Source organism: Malania oleifera, chromosome 12 (assembly GCF_029873635.1).
Source record: "Malania oleifera isolate guangnan ecotype guangnan chromosome 12, ASM2987363v1, whole genome shotgun sequence".
Lineage (NCBI taxonomy): Eukaryota > Viridiplantae > Streptophyta > Magnoliopsida > Santalales > Ximeniaceae > Malania > Malania oleifera.
The window spans coordinates 85,772,410-85,796,887 of NC_080428.1; the positions used below are offsets into that span (position 1 = coordinate 85,772,410).

Genomic DNA, 24,478 nt, shown 5'->3' on the forward strand with positions numbered 1-24,478 from the left:
TGGATCCAGGTGTTTGTTCCACGTTTAGTTTTCTTGATTGAATAACATGATGATCTTGGGTTATTAGATTTATGGATTAAAGTTAATTCCAACATTTATAAGTAAGATTCATTTTAGAATTTTAAAAGTTATATATTGATTATTTTTAGGGGAAATATTAATATGTAGTGACTTTAATATTTTAAATTAGATTCAATGGTTCAACTAATCATATGATATTCACCTAAAAATCGAATAATTGAATTTGGATTAATTGTTTGAAACGAATTTGGTGTTGATTAGCATTTTATATTAAATTAGAATTTAGATTATTATTATTTTTGACAAATTAATGGTACTGATTTTGTAGTGACCCGAAGAATAATAGCATTTTAAATATTAAAGAGGGAGAGAAAATAGATACAGAAACAGAAGGAGGCCGTAAACTTTGTCGACAAGAAAATACCGAGAGATGGTTCGGACTGCTCTGAATTTTGTTGACGAACACAGAGCTTCGTCGACGAATTTTGTGAAGGGCTCGTCGACGAAGTGACGTGTCTCGTCGACGAACCTGACCTTATTAATAGTGGAAATCCGGGATAATTATCAATTTTCACCGCGCCTCTCTCTCTCTCTCCTACGACTCTCTCTCCCTTCTCTCTTCATTTACGGCCCCACAGTCACCGGATCGACGATCAGAAGCTACCACGACGCTTCTAGCGGAGTTCTCCACGCATCTACCAGAGTGGATCGTCGGGAAATCGGAGTTGGAAATCATCCCAAATTCAGGGTAAGGCCTTTTAGTCTCCTTTTGGCCTTATAGTAGTTATAGGAAATGATACAGGCAGAAAAATACTGATGTTTAGTTCTGGTAAATATTTGTTTCAGGGTATTTTGTAGGAGGCCCTGCAGGTGTTAGGCTTGTATTCCCTAGGCTTTTCAAAGTTAAGGAAAGGGAAATATGCTATGCTAGGAAATTTCTAAATATTATACAGTTTATTTATTTAGGAAAATTATGTATTTTAGTATAGTGTGGCTTGTGATTATGTATATGGTGCGGGGATATGTTTTACGAATTTAGTTTCCTGATTTTATGAATTTTAGTATTATGGTTATACGAACTTCAATATCATAATCTTAGAGATTTCAGTACCATGATTTTACGTTATTTCAGTACCATGATTATACGAATTCCAGTATTACGAATATGCAATTCTATGTTATGATTATTCAGATTTCAGTACGTTATGCAGCATCATGGTTATTTCAGTACTTCTGAATCATGGTAAATCAGTTAGTTATGTATAGAAACATATTATATGATATCAGACCCTGTTAGACTTGCAGCTACAGAGCACGATACCGTTGCTGTCACGACCTGCTCATTTTCCACATATATATATATATATATATTTATAATAAAATCATTACCACACACATCTCATTTCCAAACACTGCAAGTCACAATCCACCTAGACCCGTGGGTACCAAGGATACATCAGAATATACAGCAAAAGCCTACGCAACAGAAAGTATAAAATTATATACATCTCATCATAATGTGCAATACAATATACTAGAGTACTACAACCACTAACTCTCAGTATATACGACCCAAAAAATCTAGGGACAATTCCCTCAAAATCTAACTGTCCCTATCAAAACTTACCCTTTGCAGAGGGCAGATAAACAACACTAATTCTGCGGAGCTTTTCCCGCTCTCCTATCCGGGGCTCCTGAAAAGTTAATGAAATTTAAGGGTGAGACACCTCTCAGTAAGGGAAATAAACTAATACTAGTGTGTGGCAACATGAGTAATTCGTGTTCAACATATTTCATATATAACACATTTAGTACTGTTTCATCAATCTAGGATAACATATATATATAAATCAACATGGCAGAACATACGACATTTTCATAACATATCTCATCTAGGATAACCCCCACATGACTGGGTTGTGTGACCCGAAGGCGGGACCTGACAATGGTTGGCCGACCATTGCCAAGTCAATAGTCTAGTCTGTAGGTCCGATGGGTCTACCCAGACTGGTCCGTACACCAGAGGCGATAACAACACACTTCTTGAAAATAACCACATCGACCATCCAATCTCACACCACTCCGTACAGCGGCGTTAACACAGATATCATGATCACGAAGACCATGGACACATAGCAACAGTACCGTGCAAGTGCTAGTCTAAACCAAGCCAACTAGGTTCTGATATCATATACATATACTGAAATCGTGATACATAAATATCTCATTTCATTTATTTTCACATCAATCATATCATTTCACATATATATATGTATCATAAAAATCATCAGCCCGTACGCCGGTATTTCACATTTGATCATAGCTCGGCCCGTACGCCAGCTACACATAGCACAGCCTATACGTTGGCAAACAGTAATCACATAACACAGTCCGTACGCTAGCAAATCACATAGCACGGCCCATATGCCGGTAAATCACATAGCACAGTTCGTACGCCGGCTAATCATATCTCATATATATATATATATATACAAAAACATCTCAGCCCGTACGTCGATTTACCATCATAAAAATCCATCTCATCCACATTCCCAGAAAACAACATTTCACAACATTTTTACTCATGCCACATAGTAGATTTTCCACATACTCAATATACGATCCTTTTCACAGTATTTTGCAAATATAAGACATATATATATAATCATATACATTTTCCATAAATCAAATGATAACTATATATATATATATATATATATATATATATTTTCCAAAACAATACTAATTTAGTTTATCTCTTTACCTGATTCCTAGAAAGCCCCTAATAAAACTGCCCCGCACCCATAGGGTTCCTAACTCAACACCCTGAAAATGAAAAATTCCAGAATTAAAATTCAGTATTTCTAAGCATACAATATTTTCCTCAACTGTCAAAAACCCGCATATTGAGTAGAAAGTTTTCACCCAAAAGCATTCAAGTTTAACACCTGAGAGGTTCCCTAACCAATACTTTGAAACTAAAAACCCCTAGTATTAAACTTCAGTATTTTCATGCGTACAACATTTCTTCTAACTAGCGCAAGACCAAATATGGCTTAAAAAGCCTTACCTCAACTTTGGGATGATTTCCAACTAGCTTTCTCCCATGATCCGCTCCAACAGATTTGGAGAGAACTCCGCCAGGAGCGTCGTGGTGACTTCAGATCATCGATCTGACAACTAGTGGGGCCGAAAACGTAGAGAGAAGGGAGATAGAACCGTAGAGAGAGAGAGAGAGGAGAGGGAGAGGCTTCGTACAAAATGATATTTCTCGCGGATTTTTCATTCTTATAAAACAGGATTTCGTCGACGAGTCCTTCACAAATTTCATCGATGAGACCCTATATTCGTAGACGAAATTCAGGCTGCCTCAGAACCTCTCTCGGTATTTTCTCGTCAACGAAGTTCTGTGTTCGTCGACGAATTCTCTTAAGCCTTCGTTGATGAATACAGGGGATTCGTCGATGAAGTCTACGGCCTCCTTCTGTTTCTAGTTTCCATTTCCCCTTCTTTATTATTTAAATTTCATTTTAAATTTAGGTCGTTACATCCTCCCCTCCTTATAAAAATTTCGTCCTCGAAATTTACCGTTCACATATCTTGTCATCCCTTAATAAGGAAAAAGGGTTTACTCATTTTATTAACTACCCTCTCTTATAGCGGAGGAATACCATGGTTACATTCCAAGTCTTGGGAGATTACATATACAAAAGGAAACCATTCTCCCAAAACTATGATACTACACTACTCAAAGCCATTACATGTACCTTCCCAAAAAGAAATACAACTTAACCACTTATATTTTACCCACTCAGATCTCTTGAAATAAATGTGGATACCTCTGCCTCATCTGTTCCTCAGACTCCCAAGAAGCTTCTTCCACTACATGATTTCTCCAGAAAACTTTTACCTAAGGAATCGTTTTGTTACGTAGCTCCTGTACCTTTCTATCCAGAATCTGAACTGGTACCTCCTCATATCCCAGTGAATCACTAAACTCCAACTCGTCATAACTGGTGACATGAGAAGGGTCTGTGACATATTTCCTTAACATAGCAATGTGAAATACGTCATGGATCCTGGACAATACAGGTGGCAAAGCTAACCTGTAGGCTACTGGTCGCACTTTATCTAGAATCTCAAATGGACCGATAAACCTAGGGCTAAGTTTACCCTTCTTCCCAAATCGCATAACCTCTTTTATCGGAGCTATCTTCAAAAACACATGATCACCCACGTCAAACTCTAAATTCCTGCGGCGATGGTTGGCATAACTTTTCTATCGGCTCTCAGCTGTACTGATCCTGTCCCTGATAAGCCGAACTTTATCACGCTCTTGCTGCACAAGTTTTGGCCCCACTACTCGCCGCTCACCCACTTCATCCCAAAACAAAGGAGAATGGCATCTCCTACCGTATAAAGTCTCAAACGATGCCATGCCAATGCTAGACTGGTAACTATTATTTTACGCAAACTCTACCAATGGCATGAACTAAGTCCAACTACCCCCAAAGTCAAGTACGCACGCGTGGAGCATGTCCTCAAGTATCTGTATCGTCCTCTCAGTCTATCCATCTGACTGCGGATGGAATGCTGTGCTAAATGATAACTGAGACCCCATAGCTTCCTGGAAACTCCTCCAAAATCAGGATGTAAATCTCGGGTCTCGATCTGACACAATCGATATTGGCACTCCATGAGAACGAACTATCTCCTGAATGTAAATCTCCGCTAAACGGTTGAGGGAGTAGCTGATCTTGATAGGTATAAAGTGGGCGGTCTTCGTCAACCGATTGACAATCACCCAGATGGCATTTTGGCCATGTAATACAGTCGGCAGTCCTGACACGAAGTCCATCGATATGTGATCCCACTTCCACTCCAGGATAAATAATGCCTGCAACTGCCCTGCTGGCCTCTGGTGCTCAGCCTTCACCTGCTGGCACGTCAAACACTGGGCTACATACTCGGTAATCTCTCTCTTCATACCACTCCACCAGTACGACTCTCGCAAATCTCTGTACATCTTCATACTGCCAGGATGAACTGTATACAAAGATCTGTGAGCTTTCTCTAGAATGGTCTTCCTAATCTCAGTATCTGCAGGAACACATAATTTAGAACGGAGCTGCAAAGCTCCATCATCTGCAATACTAAACTCCTCCTTCTGCCCACTCTGTACCCTGTCTATCATCTCTGCTAACTCTGGATCTTCCTTCTGAGCAGTTTTAATTCTTTGCTGCGGAGTAAGCTATACCACAAGGCTTGCAATATATACTGGGAGATCACTCTCTACTAACTCTATGCCGTGTCTCTCCAGATCCATCATGATCGGATGCTGGATCCCCATAGCCACCAACACTAGCTCCCTGGATTTCCTGCTTAACGCATTAGCTACCACGTTTGCTTTCCCTGGGTGATAACTGATGGTACAATCAAAATCCTTTATAAGCTTTAACCACCTTCTTTGCCTTATATTTAGCTCCTTCTGCGTGAAGAAATACTTTAAACTCTTGTGGTGGGAGAAGATCTCACACTGCTCGCCATACAGGTAATACCTCCAGATTTTCAAAGCGTGTACTATTGCAGCCAACTCTAGATCATGGGTAGGGTAGTTCTTCTCATATTCTTTCAGCTGTCTAGACGCATATGCCACTACCCTACCATGCTGTATCAACACACAGTCAAGTCCCTTCAATGACGCATCACTGTAAATAGTATAACCCTCACCCCCAGATGGGATGATCAATACAGGCGCTGTGACTAATCTCTGCTTCAGCTCCTGAAAACTCTGCTCACAGTTGTCATCTCACTCAAATCTGACATTCTTCCTCGTCAATCGTGTCAAGGGTCCTGACAAAGTTGAGAATCCCTCAACAAAACGGCGATAATATCCTACTAGCCCCAAGAAACTCCGAATCTCATGGACATTCCTCGGTCTAGCCTAGTTCACCACCGCCTTAATCTTACTAGGATCTATAGAAATACCATTTCCAGAAATAACATGACTTAAGAACACGACCTTCTCAAGCCAAAATTCACATTTACTGAATTTGGCGTGCAACTTCTTCTCCCGAAGTGTCTGTAAAACCTGCCTCAAATGCATTTCATGCTCCTCATAGTTCCTCGAATAGACTAGTACATCATCAATAAAAACAACAACAAACTGGTCTAAATATCAGCGGAAGACTCTGTTCATCAAGTCCATGAATACCGCAGGAGCATTCATTAAACCAAACGGCATAACAAGAAACTCGTAATGCACGTAGCTGGTCCTGAAGGCCGTCTTCGAGACGTCTTCTGCTTTCACCTTCACCTGATGGTAGCCGAATCTGAGGTCAATCTTCGAATACACTCGTGTATCCTGGAGCTGGTCAAACAAATCATCAATACGGGGTAGAGGATATTTGTTCTTGATGGTCACTTTATTAATCTCCCTGTAGTTTATACACATCTTCATAGTCCCGTCCTTCTTCTTCACAAATAGAACAGGAGCTCCCACGGAGATATACTAGGCCGTATGAAGCCCTTATCAAGCAGATCTTGCAACTGATTCTTCAACTCTGCTAACTCCATTGGCGCTATCCGGTACGGTACTTTAGAAATCGGCAGCGTACCAGAAGGTAGATCAATAGAGAAATCTACCTCATGATCGGGTGGCAAGCCTGGTAACTCATCAGGGAAAACATCTGTAAATTCCCTTACTACAGCCGTGCTGGCAAGTTTCGATTCATTCTCTGGCATCTCTTTCACAGTAGCCACAAACCCCTAACACCCACTCAGTAGTAGTCTCCTGGCCTGAATAGCTGAAACAAGCTGAGGCGAGGATTGTACTCGCGACCCTATGAACTTGAATTTTGCTTCCTCCGGAGATCTGAATATCACTTCTCGTGCACGGCAACTATGCTGGCAAAATTAGCTGATAGCCAATCTATGCCAAATATAACGTTAAACCCGTGCATGTCTAACACTATCAAATCAGCAGACAATATTTTCCCCTGAATCTCTACTGGGCAGTCGTAGAGTACCCTACTACACCTCACTGCTAATCCAGTCGGCGTAGATACAAACAATGCAACATCTAATGACCATGTTTCAGCCCCACATAGTTAACACACCCCAAAGACACAAACGAGTGTGTAGCTCTTGAATCAAATAATACAATAACTTTAAAAGAAAGCGTAATCACCATACCTGTCACCACGTCACCTGTCGTCTCAGCCTCGCCCGGCGTCAAAGTGAACACCCTAGCTGGAGCCGTATTCCTCTGCTGGCCCCATGTGGTGCCTGATAACCTCCCCGGTATGGTCTAGGAGCTGGAACTGCATCTGGTGGTGTAAGGCAGTCTCGTACCGTATGCCCTGGTTTACCACAGCGATAACACATTGGAATTGCATCTGATGGGGTAGGACAGTATCGCACCATGTGCCCCGATCTACCACAGCGGTAGCACACTATACCACCAACTCGACACTCCCCCCAGTGCCTCCTACCACAAGTTTGACAGACTAGAGGACCCTGCACTGTCTGCACCTTATGTCCTCCCATCTCCTGTCTCCATCCTTTGCCATGATTATCTCTCCTCCATTGGCCCGGTCTATGACCTTGCTGGTAGCCGGTAGATGCAGATCTCTTCTTCTGTCCCTGCTCCTCTACATCAAGATGCTCTCCAATCTCTGCCAAAGCCAACCTGTCGACTAACTCAGCAAAGTCTTGGATCCGCAGCACCACCACCTGCTTGAATATACTCCGCCTTAAACCTCTCTCAAACTGTCTCGCCTTCCTTACCTTATTAGGAACAATATACGAGGCGAAATGAGAGAGCTCGACAAAACGTACTGCATACTGCTGGACGGATAAATGTTCCTACTTCAGACTCAGGAACTCCTCTACCTTAACCTCTCTGACCGTAGCTGGAAAATATCTATCAAAGAATAGATCTTTAAACCGGTCCCATGTCATAGCTATTGGAGTCACCCTCTGCTGCTCCAATAGTCTCACCGCAGTCCACCACCTTTCGGCCTCTTCTGTCAGTCTATAGGTGGCAAAAAGGATCCTCTGTTCCTCAGTACACTGTAGTACAGGCAAGATCTTCTCAATCTCCTACATCCAGTTCTCAGCAGCTACAGGATCAACTCCGCCTGAGAACGCTGGAGGGTTCATCTTTGTGAACTTCTTTATGGTGCACCCATGGCCTGCAGACGGACCACCCTGCTTCCTCGAACCCCTAGTGATCTCAGCCATAACCTGCTGAGCCACGCTACATAATACAGCGTCAGAGTTGGTCCCAGTTGCACCTGATGGTCCTGCACCATCACTGCCACTCGCACGGGCACTATTTCCTCCTTCTAGATTTATCCTAAAACAACAAACATGACTTAGAAATTCTATCCTCATAATCTACCCACCTATCCTCATCACTTATCTCAACATTCCTAACTCATTTCAAATCCTCAGTCCTACATTCTAGGAACACAACCCAATAATAGCTTATTATGGTTTTCTTGAAATCGTCACCCCAGGAAAAACACAGAAACTACCATGAAAGTCCTGCTTCCAGACTGTATAACAAAACCTCAAATCCTTTCCCAAACTCTTGTATTGTTTCTACTATACTCTAAAGTCTACAGAACCTAGCAACCTAGGCTCTGATACCAAGCTGTCACGACCTGCTCATTTTCCACACACACACACACACACACACACACACACACACACACACACACACACACACACACACACACACACACACACATATATATATATATATATATATATATATATAATAAAATCATTACCACACACATCTTATTTCCAAACACTGCACGTCATAATCCACCTAGACCTGTGGGTACTAGGGATACATCAGAATATACAGCAAAAGCCTACGCAGTAGAAAGTATAAAATCATATACATCTCATTATAATGTGCAATACAATATACCAGAGTACTACAACCACTAACTCTCAGTATATACGACCCAAAAATAAATCTAGGGACAATTCCCTCAAAATCTAATTTTCCTTACCAAAGCTTACCCTTCGCAGATGGCAGATAAACAACACTAATTTTGCGGGGCTTTTCCCGCTCTCCTATTCGGGGCTTCTAGAAAGTTAATGAAATTTAGGGATGAGACACCTCTCAGTAAGGGAAATAAACTAATACTAGTGTATGACAACATGAGTAATTCGTGTTCAACATATTTCATATATAACACATTTAGTACTGTTTCATCAATCTGGGAAAACATATATATATATATATATATATATATATAAATCAACATGGCATAACATACGACATTTTCATAACCTATCTCATCTCATATCATAATAATAATAACATAAAACCATTCCTGGTAGGTTAGCTGGCTGTTGTCTTGTATTACCCCCACATGACTGGGTTGTGTGGCCCGAAGGCGGGACTTGACAATGGTTGACCAACCACTGCCAAGTCAATAGTCTAGTCTGTAGGTCTGATGGGTCTACCCAGACTGGTCCGTACACTAGTGGCAATAATAGCACACTTCTTGAAAATAACCACATCGATCATCCAATCTCACACCACTCCGTACATCGGCATTAACACATATATCATGATTACGAAGACCATGGACACATAGCAACAGTACCGTGCAAGTGCTAGCCTAAACCAAGCCAACTAAGTTCTGATATCATATACATATACTAAAACCGTGATACATAAATATCTCATTTCATTTATTTTCACATCAATCATATCATTTCACATATATACATGTATCATAAAAATCATCAGCCCGTACGCCGGTATTTCACATTTGATCATAGCTCAGCCCGTACGCCAGCTACACATAGCACAGCCCGTACGTTGGCAAACAGTAATCACATAGCACAGCCTGTATGCTGGCAAATCATATAGCATGGCCCATACGCTGGCACATCACATAGCACGGCCCGTATACTGGCAAATCACATAACACGGCCCGTACGCTGGCAAATCATATCTCATATATATATATATACAAAAACATCTCGGCCCGTACGCCGATTTTCCATCATAAAAATCCATCTTATCCACATTCTCAGAAAACAGCATTTCACAATATTTTTACTCATGCCACACAGTAGATTTTCCACATATTCAACATACGATCCTTTTCACAGTATTTTGCAAATATAAGACATATATATATATATATATATATATATATATATATATATATAATCATATACATTTTCCATAAATCAAATGATAACTATATATATATAAACATTTTCCAAAACAATACTAGCTTATTTTATCCCCTTACTTGATTCCTGGAAAGTCCCTAATAAAATTGCCCCGCACCCGCAGGGTTCCTAACTCAACACCCTGAAAATGAAAAATTTCAGAATTAAAGTTCAGTATTTCTAAGCATACAATATTTTCCTCAACTATCAAAAACCCGCATATTGAGTAGAAAGTTTTCACCCAAAAGCAATCAAGTTTAATACTTGAGGGGTTCTCTGACCAATACTCTAAAACTGAAAGCCCCTAGTATTAAACTTCAGTATTTTCATGCGCACAACATTTCTTCTAACTAGCGTAAGACCAAATGTGGCTTAAAAAGCCTTACCTCAACTTTGGGATGATTTCCAACTAAGTTTCTCCCACGATCCGCTCCAACAGATTTGGAGAGAACTCCGCCAGAAGCGTCGTGGTGACTTCGGATCGTCGATCTGACGACTGGTGGGGTCGGAAACGTAGAGAGAAGGGAGAGATAACCGTAGAGAGAGAGAGAGAGAGAGGAGAGGGAGAGGCTTCGTACAAAATGATATTTCTCCCAGATTTTTCATTCTTATAAAACAGGATTTCGTCGACGAGCCCGACTTTCGTTGTCGAGTCCTTCACAAATTTCGTCGACGAGACCCTGTATTCGTCGATAAAATTCAGGCTGCCTCAGAACCTCTCTCGATATTTTCTTGTTGATGAAGCCCTGTGTTCGTCGATGAATTCTCTTAAGCCTTCGTCGACGAATACAGAGGATTCGTCGACGAAGCCCTAAAACTCCCGCTTTTTGTTTTTCTCTTCCAAAATGCAATGTCGTCGACGAAGTCTACGGCCTCCTTCTGTTTCCGGTTTCCATTTCCTTTTCCTTATTATTTAATTTTCATTTTAAATTTGGGTCATTACAGTTGCTACAGATACTATGTTATTTTATGAGTGCAACCACCTATTTAGATAATATGTGCTACAGTCGACCACTTAGGCCCTTGAAGAGGTTAGGCTCCCCATCCAGATATGGGTTGAGGTGGGCAAGTCGACTGATGGAGTTCAGTGCTTTATTCTTGATTGACTAGTTAGGGTAAATCCAGCCTACGGGCCGCACAACCTCGTCATGAGGGGCATGTCATGACACAAATAGTCACAGGGAATGGGGATCCTACTATATACACTAGAAGTATTTTGAATTAACCATAATACTGATATGTCAAGCAATAGGGAAAAAGGGGTGGTGTACTTTATTATTTGTGATGTACTTTGTACTCAATTATTCATGTTTATATGAAACAGATTTCATGATAGTAGCTCATTTGCCACATACTAGTAATAGCATATTTTTTCTTACTGAGCGTTGACTCATCCTGGTGTTGAAATATTTTTCAGGTGATTCAGGTAGGCAAGCAGATCAGACTCGCAAATAGAGCGGCGTTTGTAGTGCCTTGTCAAAGAGTGAGTATCATTTTTGGGAGCGTTTTTATATATCCTAGTACAGTTGAGGGAATTTTTGGAAAACAGTTATATGTGTATTTTTTGGGAAACACAGTAGTACTCTGGTATTGATTTTGTATTGTATATAATGGTTATGGATATATTTACATGATTCTGCTTCTCGCTGCTTAGGTTAATGCTATGGTATCAGAGTATATTAATTGTTACAGTGTTTAAAAAAAAAAAATCCATTTAATTAAGCAAGTCGCTATAGATTTAGGATCAACATACCTACTTATCTCTTATCTAATCCAAATCTCAATAAATTTCTTTTTAATAATAACCTTACAAACAAATTAGTTTGCATATTTTTACCTTCACTACTTACAAAGACATAGATGAAAAAACAATGATAAAGTTAATGAAATACTTTAATAAATTTTAAATGCAAAGAAATACTTGAAACCCAACTCAATTTTTTTTTATTTTTTCGGAGTGCTGGATCAGTACTTGAAAATAAAACTTTGACGCATTATTATTGACTTTCACCTACTCAAAAATGTAATAAGCATTTTCAGCGTGCCTGGAAAATTCTAACAACGATTTTTTGTGATAAATAATTTTGTTGCAAGAAGCCGTCACCAGTGGGCGGTTCTATGGTGTAGTGGTTAGCACTCTGGACTTTGAATCCAGCGACCTGGGTTCGACTCCCGGTAGGACCTTTTTCCCACTTAGTTTTTCCTTCATCCCAGTTTCCACGCTTCCCTATTTTATAAATGTCAATTTGCATGACCGCTTTGGTCAGCTTTTATAATTTGTGAATTCTCAGACATAATCGCATTCATCTCTCTCTCTCAAATTTCCATTCCCTGTCTTTCATTTTCCGATCTCCGGCGATCACAATGGAGACCTACAAAACCATAGAAATCGTCCAGAAAAACCCTACCTCTCCAGTCTTCCATCTCTATCTAAGCGGTCCATCTTTTCGCAACGCTCTGCCTCGCGACTTCTTCTCTGAGTTCCCCAAAGCCCTCGCCTCCCTCGACCAAAACCCCGATGCTGCCGTCATAATCCTGGCCGGAAACGGCGGCCACTTCTGCACCGGTATTGACCTCAAAGCCCTGAGCTCCACCTCGTCGCAGGCCGACTCTGACGACTCCGGTCGCACCAATGAGCGACTTCGGCGTGACATCAAGTTCCTGCAGGCCGCCGTCACGGCTATAGAGCAGTGCCGGAAACCGGTGATCGCCGCCATCCACGGCGGCTGTATTGGCGCCGGGGTTGATATAGTGACGGCCTGTGACATAAGGTACTGTTCGCAGGACGCGTTCTTCTCGGTGAAGGAGGTCGATCTGGCGATCACCGCCGATCTCGGGACTCTTCAGAGGTTGCCAGGAATCGTCGGGTACGGTCACGCTATGGAACTGGCTTTGACGGCACGGACGTTTAAGGCGGCAGAAGCAAAGGCGTTGGGTCTGGTTTCTAGGGTTTTTGGATCGAAGCAGGAGATGGATGAGGGGGTGAGAGTCGTCGCGGAGGGTAAGTAGTTCTCTTCGGTCTCTTTCATAATTAAATTATGCCAAATTGCGGAATTTATTTATGCATTTCTGCTGTTTCTACATTTTTTTTTTCTGGTATAAGGAAACAACGAGAGAGCCAAAACCGCTTCAGAGCTAAATGCTTGAAGCCTCACACTTGAATCTGCTGCTTCCCAATGCACTTTAACAACACAATGACCTCTTCCATTGACTTCCAAAACACCAACCCGACCTGATTTTATGAGTTCATATCTTTTGAGCCAATCAATAGCCTCACAATCAGTAGAATCTGGAGTAGGAGAAAAACCTTGGACTTGCATCCAAACCCTTTTAATAAAATGGTAAATAAAAATATGATCTATTGATTCAAAGTCACTATTACATAACACAATCAAGATTAGGAGAATTCTTGGAGGGATTTTCTGGATACAAATCCCTCAATTATAGGGTCAGTTTTTAGATACAAATCCCGCAATTATAGGGCAAGCTCTTAAATTTAGCCATGATATATGTATAGCCAAATATAGATGAGTTTCTTATATACCCATTCATCCTTGTAAAAAAGATATATCAAATATACAAAATTTTCATATATTTTGTCATGGTATTAGAGCACCCGATCCTCTTTTGGCTGCTCATCCCAATTTTTTTAACCATCTTGTCTTCTTCCATGGCCGATACAGACTCCCATACGGATGAATCTCCAGCTTCCTCCATCTTGGCCGAGCTGACCACAAAAATGATTGTAATTTTGAGTAAAACTTCAGCCCTGATCCAAACCACTGACACTGCTACTGCACCGATTGGTATCAAGTTGGATGACACCAACTATGCTCTTTGGTCTCAGGTTGTCGAGATGTATATTTCGAGCAAAGACAAACTTGGGTATATAAACGGCGATCTCTCTCAACCTCCTCCGACAGACTCTACCTTTAGATGATGGCGCACAAGCAATGCTATTGTTAAAAGTTGGTTGATTAATTCCATAGATTCCTCCCTTATTAGTAACTTCATTCGATTTCCGACAACTAAGATGGTCTGGGATGCAATTGCCATTACGTATTATGACGGCAGCAACACCTCCTAGATGTATGACCTTCAGTGACGTGTAACCCGCCTCAAATAGGCCGGCAGCTCCCTTGAAAAATTCTATAATGATCTCCAAGTCCTTTGGCGTGAAATAGACTTTCGCCGCCCAAACCCAATGGAATGCCCAACCGATATTCAACATTACAATACTCTAGTTCAAGAAGATTGGGTATATTTGTTCTTGGGTGGTCTTGATGACCACCTAGACCATATCCGAAGTGATGTCTTGTAGATAAAACCATTCCCAATAGTGGAGCAAGCCTATGCACACGTCCGTAGGGAAGCTCTTCGTCAAGTGGTGATGACGACTAGTAGCTCCGATGATACACCAGGAGCGCTTCTGGTGTCCAAGAGCTTCAAACATGACTCACATCCTCCAGCACCCTTTGGGTCTCTTTCTCTACATGGTGGCAAATTCGGTTCCAACTCCAAATCCCGAGCCACCCCCGATGGAACTAAATGCTCTCACTGTGGGAATACAAAGCATACCCGTGAGACCTGCTTCAAGCTACCCGGATATCCCGATTGGTGGCACGACCGCCTGGCTCAGAAGCGCCGTAATGTAGTTGGGAATGATGAAGGCACAGGCAAGGCTGCGGTGGCTGCAGCAGAACCACATATTTCCCTCATTCCAGCCGATAGTTCAAATTCTAACTCAGGTAATGCTCTCCTTGGTTTTAATAAAGAGGCTAACTGCAGTGCTTGGATACTTGATTCCGAAGCAACATATCATATGATATTTGATGCAAATGATTTTTCTTAGCACTCCCCTCCTTAGCGAACTAACATCGCCAATACTAATGGAGTCATCTCTTCGGTAATAGGGGCTAGGACTATGAACCAGCCCTACCTCTATCTAATACTTTACTCGTTCCTTCTCTTTCTCACAAGTCTCTTTTTGGGATATGCTATACATCTAAAAGGGTACCGCTGCTAAGATCCAACTATGCAGCGCACCTATGTGGCTATGGATGTCATGTTCCTTGAATCCGACACTTTTTCCTCTCTTGCCACATCTAATTCTTCTTTTCAGGGGGAGACACGAGAAGAAGAGTTGAATTGGTTGACATTTGACAGGTTCAAGGACACTGATACAATGCCTAATGATCCTCAATCAATCATTGAAGAATCTAATCTAGAGCCAACATTTCCAAAAGCTGAAGTAGCAATACCCCCCACTCCTCAATATCCAACGACCCATCTCCTGAGAATACCATTGAGGTAAGCTCTCCTCTCACACCTTACATTTCTAATGAAGTGGATACTCTTGTTGGCTATGAATTACCTTTCAGGTACAATCGGGGCAAACCACTGAACAACTCTTCTCCATAAATGGAGGAACAAAGATTGAAATATCCTATTGCGAATTATGTCTCTACGAAGGGGCTGTCCGAACCCCTCAAGAACTTTGTGAATGAACTCTCCTCACACAATATTCCCACAAGTGTTGATGAAACTCTAAAAGATCCTAGGTGAGTTCAAGCTATGAACGAAGAAATGGAGGCATTTAAAAAAAATGAGACGTGGATTCTTGTTCCCTTACCTGAAGGACAAAAAATAGTGGGGTGTAAATGAGTATTCTCCATCAAGTACAAAGTCAATGGATCAGTTGAACAGTACAAAGCAATACTGGTAGCATAGGGCTATACGCAGACATATAGCATAGACTATCAAGAGATGTTCTCACCGGTGGCCAAGTTGAGTACTGTCAAGGTTTTGCTATATCTTGCAGCGAACCTTGATTGACCATTGCACTAGTTTGACGTTAAAAATGCCTTTCTCCATAGAGATCTTAAAGAAGAAATATACATGGATGTTCCTCCAGGGCATATGACATACTCTAAAGCTAAGATTGTGTGCAAGCTACAATGAACTTTGTACGACTTAAAGTAATCTCCTAGTACGTGGTTTAGGTGATTGAGCTTGGCAATGAGGAAATATGGTTTTCAACAAAGCAACTCATATCATACACTATTCTTAAAGCGTCAACAGGGCAAGATAATAGCTTTGATAGTCTATGTAGACGATATGATCATTACAGGAGATGACCCAGAAAAATAGCAAGACTTCAAGAGCAATTGGCGATAGAATTTGAGATGAAAAATCTATGAGGACTCAAATATTTTCTGGGAATGGAAGTTGCTTGGTCTAAGCGAGCCATATTCCTTTCCCAAAGAAAATATATCCTAGATTTATTATCTGAAGTTGGGATTCCTGGATTGTAAGCCTGCGAATACACCAATAATCCAAAATCACAAGCTTGGAGAATATCCAGACCAAGTGCCAACAGACAAAGGAAGGTACTAGAGATTGGTTGGGAAACTTATTTATCTCTGCCATACACGACCTGACATCGCCTATGCAGTGAGTGTAGTAAGCCAATACATGCATTGTCCAAGTGAAGATCATATGAATGCGGTGATTCGAATTCGCCATTACCTAAAGTCCTCCCCTTTAAAAGGACTTATGCTCTCAAGAAACAATCACTTAAGGGAAGGTTATACAGATGCTGACTGGGCAGGGAATATTTTAGATAGAAAATCGACCTTAGGCTATTTCAAATTTGTTGGAGGGAACTTGGTTACATGGAAAGGTAAGAAGCAAAAGGTGGTAGCATTATCAAGTACTGAAGCCGAGTTTTGTGGGATGGCTAAGGGTTTGTATGACCTTCTCTGGCTTCGAAGACTATTAACCGAAATTGGCTTTACCCCAAGCTGTAAGATAGACTTATTTTGTGATAACAATGATGCTATTGACATTTCTCATAATCCAGTCCAGCATGATCGGACCAAACATGTGGAAGTAAATCGACACTTCATCAAACAAAATCTTGAGGCCAAGACAATTTTCCGTTCGTTAAGTATGAAGACCAATTGGCAGATATACTTCAAAAGTTGTATGCAGTAAGAGCTTCTACAACTCGCTTGGCAAGTTGGGCATTAGAGATCTATATGCACCAACTTGAGGGGGTGTTGGCGTGAGTTGTCCTCCGAGAGATTATAGGAGGGATTTTCTAGATATAAATCCCTTAATTATAGGGTCATCTCTTAAATTTAGCCATGATATATGTATAGCCAAATATAGATGAGTTTCTTTGTTATATACCCATTCATCCTTGTAAAAAAGATATATCGAATATATGAAATTTTCATATATTTTGTCAATTACCACAGTTGCAAAATTTATCTAAACAATCCTTGCTGGTTGCCTTCCATTAATGGGTGGCTACAAAAAAAAAAAAAATTACTTGATCATAGGCATAACATTCAATGACCAAATTAAATTAAAAATAATGCAAGCTTGGTTGAGAATGACCACTAGAGGTAAGCCACCAGCAAAGAAGTATCCTCTGTTTTCATGGTAGAAATAGGAATAGCTTATTGCTAAAAATAGCAGATTTATGCATGTTTGTTTGATTGGTTTGGTTTAGTAGAGAAGTGAAAGGTCAGCTTGATTGATACAGTGCTTGTAAGTTTGCCAATTATGGTCTAGAAAAAGGAAAAAAAAAAAAAAATCCTGCCACAAACAGGTTAGTCAAAACTTGGGTTATTGATTAAATTTTAAATTGTTCTTATCAAATATGAATGCTTCATGATTTTGGAAGGAAAAAAGGGCTTTAACTTTATCACATAGAGTTTTCATGTTTCATGCTGTTTGCTGCGTGCTCCACGGGTCCAATTAACTGTGGCATAAAAGATAGGAACAATATTCTGGATCATAAAGAAACTGGAAAAAATTGTAACATAAAAGAAACTAAGTATTGGATCTTATGTTTCATCCCCAAGTATTTTCGGAACTCAGAAGGACCATCCAAATGGCTGTAAAACCAGGGCATGCTCTATAGTGGTGTAGATTATCTATGGCGCTTATTTTTGTGTTTAATCAATACTGTGATTGAAGGCTCCTCATATTTTTCAGGCACCATAATGTTGAACATGACTTAGGACCATGCTCCTAAAAGTTTGGTAATCATTAATTGAAAGCAAATTTAAAAAATGTTGATGTTCTATAGTAGTGTAGATTGTCTACTATATGAAGCTTATATTTTATGTTTAATCAATACTTGGACCGAAGGAGGCAAAAATAGGAAGAGAAATATTTTGTTGGTGGTGATAGAGCCACCGAGGGAAAATTAAGGAAGAAGTAAGAAGATATGGACATGATCATGTAGACACTCTTCTTTGCTTTGAATCTCAAATGAGTAGCTGGTTGGAATGTTAGCTGATGCTTTCTTCTCTTTTCTTCCCTCACTTCTGCTCCCTGGCATCATGGCTGCCATAGAACATGAAAGGAGGGGATTGCTATCTACGAATTCAGATTGGGGGAAAAACCTTTGACCTAAGACTGGAAAAAAAGTCAGGGAGGGAGATTTTCTGTTTGTTGTTGAGTGTAATCCAACACAAACTGCTGATGAGTTTTCTTTGGAAATGGCGAAATGGTTTTCCAATGGTCTGGCTTTGAATTTTTGCATTCTGGGAGGGGCTTTCAAAGCACTAAATTTGGTTGCTTGAGGTGTTGGTTGGCGAACTTGGGAAGTTCATGGAGATAGTGATGCAGGCCAGCGTGGATATGCATCCATGAGAGAATGTGGGAGAGATAAAGGAGTGGACGGGAGAATAAGGAGGAGGAGAAGGAAATACAATGGGCGGAAATTACACTTACTTTAAATTCAAATTCATAAAAACCTAACTCTTCCATAGCTTTTACACCATATATTTAAGAAAGCCTATTATGAGGTATTACACATATAACCCTGAAGATATATGAAATTCCAAAAGAACCCCATAAAATACGCAGATATTACATACAAACCCCCAAGTACACATACTCGTACTACTAATTAAACTAAAGACAAATAATAAACTAATCATTAAACACAACAGCCCTTTCCAATTCTTCCAAATTAGACTCCAACAAGGGTCTCCCCATGGTCCAGCTTCTTGTCCTACATCAAATCTCCTCCACTTGGAAAAATTTTGGCCTTGAATTTTGAGCTGTTGGAGGGTCAATCACTTGGAAAATTCACAAAATGCAGCAAAATCTATTTCTTATTGCTGGCAATGAGAAATTGATGCACCAAAATGCTGATGGCACACTGGCAGTCCAAATTTCTACCTTTTCGTATCAAAACATGGTGCTTGCTTGCAAAATATTTCTGAAATCATAATGTCACACTGCACATCAAAATCTCAGCTCAAAACCCAAAATATTGTGGCCCAATCCCATTTATTGAAAGTCTGAAAGTTGCAGAAGATCTTGCAATTTTTTCTTAGGTGCATTGCGGGTGTGTGATGCGTGAGTCACTGGTGTTGACTTTCCGCGATGAAAGTTATGGCAATGGTAGATCAAGGAATGGGGATTGCAATGGTGGTGGTGGTATGATGAGAAAAGCACAGGAAGTCAGGGATTTTGGAGGGTTGTCAGTTGGGATATTCAGCACCTGCGCCATACTCGTGGTTGGATGGCATTGAAATTTTGAGGAAGGGCTATTCAGCAATCTCTGCTTCCAATTATGGTGGTGGGTGTCCTGCAAATATACCGGGAAAATGGTGTTGAAATATGAGTAGCACAACTGTAATTCTGAGTGGAAGTTGCAGGTTTCTTTTTTTTGGACTAAAATTTGATAGCAAAGATGATGATTGAAGGGGCTTTCATGAATGGTGTTAAGAGGAGAGATTCCCATAGAGAGAGAGTGATGAATGGAGAAAATGAAAGATGCAAGAACAGGAGAGAGAATTGCAGAAGGAGAATGGGAGAAAAGAAGAAGAAAAAGAAAAATGGGGTCTGTCATAATTGTGATTATGTGTTGTAGATGCAGCTGCAACAAGCAATGCGGCAGATGCAGCAACAGGCGAAGCAGCAGATGCAGGTACAGCAGCAGTTTGATCGTCTATCATCGGCAGGCCATCTCCATATAGGGACTATGGCTCCTATGGTAAAGGCAGCTGGGTTTCATTGGGGGATGGGGGTGCGGTGAAGGTGAGACGGAGTTGCCAGGTTGCATGACCATCAATTTGGACTTGGGCATTTTGGGTACTCTAGGATTTGAGAACTTGGGTTGACCGAGTAAACAGGGCCATAAGTCCAAATGTCTTAACTAGTGACCTGGCCCAATTTCCAGCCCAATGGAACTTGCATAAAAGGTGCCTTTCTCTTGAAGCTTTATAGAAATTTAGATCTTAATGTGATGAGAGTTGAGATCAGTGTCACTATATTTTTGATTCGTCTAATTTACTTGGGGATTAACCATGTGGCACCATCTCCAAGGGAAGGTCTAGAGGGTCCATTTAAAATTTAGGAAGCGGTTTGAATAAGGAACAACAGCGTAAAGAAGGGATTTGCCCAGTCCAGTTGTTGAGGTCGATGAAAAGGACTTAGAAGCTCAATAATTGATGGATGATATGGGTTTGTGCCGTGTGATTTTCTGGTCACTAATGGAGTTTGCTTGGATGGAAGGTAAATGAAATTGAAGGGGGCAGCATGAATTAGCAAAATTGAAGTTTTTGGTGAATTATAAGGGGAAGGGCAAGTGGGGGTTTCTTATGTGACTTGTCAGTTAAGTTTTTTTATTTATTTATTTTACTTTCTTTTTTGAGATTGCTGGTCCGCTTTTGTTGTAATCTCATTTTCCTCTCTTAATATATTTTCTTTTATTATTGAAAAAAGACATGGACTAAAAGCTTCTAATATTTTTCTGGCATTATAGTGTCAAACATAACTTGAGATTATGCTCATGAAAGTCTGGAAACCATTGATTGGAAATTGATTCGTAAAAAGTATTGATAAATGTGCCTAATCATTCTTTGCTTAAAATAGGAGTGCAATTCCTCCTTCGTCCCTCTAGATCTGGTGGGAGACTGGTAGAGGGTTTCAAATTGAGTTAGTTACTGGGTTGTAGACCCCCAAATTGAATTCCTAGAACCGAAAAACAGAATTAAAAAACCAAACCAAAATGTTAAATGGTTCAGTTGTGTTCTGGTTTTCAATTTTTTGATTAATGTACCGCTATCATCAATCTATCCAACACTTTGGTTCTGAAATAATGGTAATACAGGGATTGCTGCCAAGTCTCCTCTTGCTGTCACTGGGACAAAGGCTGTACTACAAAGAAGCAGGGACATGAGTGTGGACCAAGCATTGGATTATGTTGCGACTTGGAACTCCGCCACACTTCTATCCAGCGATCTAACAGAGGCTGTGTCTGCTCACTTGAAGAAGAGGAAGCCTGCTTTTGCCAAACTCTGATACTGTAAGTGAATGTAGCTTTCAAACTTGTGCTGGCCCATTGTTTATTTGTTAAATAATGCTCGTGGGCTTGGGCTGTGCTCCTTTGGTTTGGAAACCTTAAACCACCCTCTGTTGTAATAAACAGTCTGCATCAAAACATATAAATATAAATATAAATATATAAATATATATATATATATATATATATATATATAGATATGATATTTCCTGTTGTCGTTGAAACCTTGTAGAAAATACGTATTGATGTCAAAAATTTTCCGAAGTCATCTCTTAAGTCTGATGCTTTAGTCCATCAATTTGCAGTTATATTTAAAATCTATATGAAAGTAAACTTAACCATTAAAATACAATCAGCATTTTGTTTCATAAAGAATGAAAGATTTCTTACATATGAGTGATATTTTTTAGAAAGGCATAGGAAGAGCAGTCCCTCGTGTAGGACTTGTAAAGTACCAGTCACAAGCGTCCTATTTGTTTCGGAATCCATTTTGTTTTTTTAATCTCATTTTTTTTTTTCTGTCCTTTTGTTTTGGCGGTGGGGGCTGGCTTTTTGATTTGAAAAAAAAGGAAAACTTACATGGGTTGATCGGAATGACTTACTATGGAAATGGTATTTCAGTTTTACACTGGCCCTAATTTGCAAACTCTGAAGATATAAACCCATTGTGAGAGAATTCCTAGTATGCAGTCTGGTCTTTTGCTGGTTGCTCCCATCTGGGATCGAGACGTAGGCTAAATTTTAGATGTTCGAGTAAGAAATGTATTTGCAAGTTTAGGCTTATCTTCTTATATGGTCTGTCCTTTCTCCTGTGGTGGAGCCGAATGCTGATGTCTACACACTTGCACTAAATAAAAAAAAGAAGTGCTCAGACAAAACCAGCGCCTGACCATGGAACAGTTTTATGTTTTGTTATTAAAAGTTTGTTATAATATAATGAACAATAAAAAACTAATGTTAATGATATGTCAAGCACAGCCACTATCCTTAAGATAATGATAATGGTTATGGTGATGAATAATTCAACCTCCATAAGCTTCATAATCCGTAACTAGAGGGAAGATGGTGAGGATTGGTTAGTGTCATGGTTGCAAACACTTTGACCACTTCAAATGCTTCAAAGAGAGCTTCAATCCAAGTCAAGCTTAAATTTTCAATTAGCTATATATTACTCAAGTTTGACTGAGTTCAAACTAGCTTGAGCTCAATTTAATTAGAATTCTTTAGTAAGTCAGTTTTTGAATAGTTTGAAAGTTTGGTTTCAAGTTTGTGTGAGTTGAGTTTGAGTTAGTTCGAGCTCAATTTTATTGGAACTTGTTTACATTAATAATAAGTAAGCTTTTAAAGAAGTAGGTGTTCAGATGACCTCTCGATGTGATTGTTGTTCAATTACCAAGATTGAATCTTTAGACCATGTGTTTTGCACTGGATCTTTTGCTCAAGAGGTATGGAAAAAAGCAGCAGTGTCGTTGGGTGTTGTATGGCAACGAGTACTTGGAAAGACAAAGTTAATGTCTGGTTTAGTTGTGCAAGACGGGCCTCATACTTAGGCATTTTGGTAGGTCTTATACCTAGTCTCATCATTTGGAGACTTTGGACTCGTCGATGTAGAGTCAGGATGGAATCAATTCATGATTCGGTGAGAACTGTGTGACTTGATATTAAATATTGGCTGAGATCTATTTCAGAAAAGTTAAATAAATGTGCACCTGCTTCTTGTACGGATATTACAATCCTTCGTGCTTTGGATATTCAAGTAAAAATGTGGGGGTTCGTCTTCCTCGTGTAGTCAGATGGTGTAAACCTGAGATAGGTTGGGTTAAGTTGAATGTGGATGGGAGCTGTAGAGGTAATCCAGGTAATTATGGTGGTAGAGGCGTGATAAAAGATGAAAAAGGTTTATGTAAAACAGTTTTTTCCTCATTATTGGATTATAAAACAAATAACATGACTGAATTGAAGGCGATTATTTTAGGAATTAATATGTGCAAAGATCTCGGATTTGATCAAGTGGAGATTGCATGTGACTCTGCTTTGTTGGTTCAGTGGATAAATTCTGGGAAGTGTTTGGTTTGGAACTTATGGGAATTATGGGAAGAGCTTATGCTAGCATTGAGAGACATACAGTTCAAAGTGGAACATGTTTATAGGGAGACGAATAAAAGTGCAGATTTCTTTGCCAAATAGGGTGAATTTAGTATTTCTCGATCATATAGTTGCCAAGACGATCTTCCTCAGCAAGTCAGGGGAATGATTTGATTGGATTTGTTGGGTTTTCCTTCTTTGCGCTCATGATGTTTTATGTTATCTTTTGGAGTTTTGTTTGTTTTCCACTTATAATTGTTTAGTTCTTAGGTTTTTTGTTTGGTTGCTGGTCTTTGGTTTTTTGGTTTGGTTTATGTTGGTTTAGTTAGTTTTAGGGGCTTGGAGTTTGCTTTTGTTGTCCCAAAATCTCAAGATTGGAACCACGATATTCTTTCGCCATAAGTGAGGTGTTTTCTAATAAAGTTAGGAGGTGCCGCCCTCTTTTACCCAAAAAAAAAAAAAAAGTTAGCTTTTTTAATAGCTTGAAAAGAGCTTGGTGTCAAGGCTTGTGTTTGCCTTGTTTTCACACATAATATTGTTATAATTGTATTCTAAAAAATAAACTTAAATGATCTCTAAAATAGAATAAAGGTAATTTGAGGGAAAGTCCTTTAAATTGTATAAACAAAATAAAAGAACATACATTTACACTCTTTAATCTATCGCCATGATACAAATGTTGCTTGAACTCTTGGACTAAAATTCCCCCAATTATTATTATTTTTTGTTACAAAGGACCTATTTTATTAACAAAATAGTAAAATCTAACATGTCAGCATCTTGTGCCATGTAAATAAATATTTTATAATTTTTATGATTAAATTA

At 39.8% G+C, this 24,478-nt stretch overlaps 2 protein-coding genes and 1 non-coding gene across 3 annotated transcripts; all 3 read left to right on the plus strand.

The window, feature by feature from the left end:
* Positions 1 to 12,345: 12,345 nt before the first annotated feature.
* On the plus strand, positions 12,346 to 12,417 carry TRNAQ-UUG (transfer RNA glutamine (anticodon UUG)). The gene has a single exon. It is a non-coding gene; the product is annotated as a tRNA-Gln (tRNA).
* Positions 12,418 to 12,475: 58 nt separating this feature from the next.
* On the plus strand, positions 12,476 to 21,736 carry LOC131144822 (delta(3,5)-Delta(2,4)-dienoyl-CoA isomerase, peroxisomal). Its single transcript, XM_058093708.1, has 2 exons — positions 12,476 to 13,234; positions 21,377 to 21,736. Exons 1-2 carry the CDS (start codon positions 12,598 to 12,600, stop codon positions 21,565 to 21,567), a joined length of 828 nt encoding a protein of 275 aa, XP_057949691.1. The 5' UTR covers positions 12,476 to 12,597; the 3' UTR covers positions 21,568 to 21,736.
* LOC131144827 (uncharacterized) lies at positions 14,081 to 17,486 on the plus strand. The gene is made up of 2 exons (XM_058093714.1): positions 14,081 to 14,981; positions 15,356 to 17,486. Exons 1-2 carry the CDS (start codon positions 14,624 to 14,626, stop codon positions 15,394 to 15,396), a joined length of 399 nt encoding a protein of 132 aa, XP_057949697.1. The 5' UTR covers positions 14,081 to 14,623; the 3' UTR covers positions 15,397 to 17,486.
* Positions 21,737 to 24,478: the final 2,742 nt, after the last annotated feature.

What these genes read in the sequence shown, in the direction of transcription:
- LOC131144827 (XM_058093714.1), top strand. Translation starts at nt 14,624, where the DNA reads ATGACGACTAGTAGCTCCGATGATACACCAGGAGCGCTTCTGGTGTCC. An exon ending in TAGTTCAAATTCTAACTCAG is followed by an intron (nt 14,982 to 15,355) that starts GTAATGCTCTCC and finishes TCTTCTTTTCAG; the next exon opens with GGGGAGACACGAGAAGAAGA.
- LOC131144822 (XM_058093708.1), top strand. Translation starts at nt 12,598, where the DNA reads ATGGAGACCTACAAAACCATAGAAATCGTCCAGAAAAACCCTACCTCT. An exon ending in GGTGAGAGTCGTCGCGGAGG is followed by an intron (nt 13,235 to 21,376) that starts GTAAGTAGTTCT and finishes ATGGTAATACAG; the next exon opens with GGATTGCTGCCAAGTCTCCT.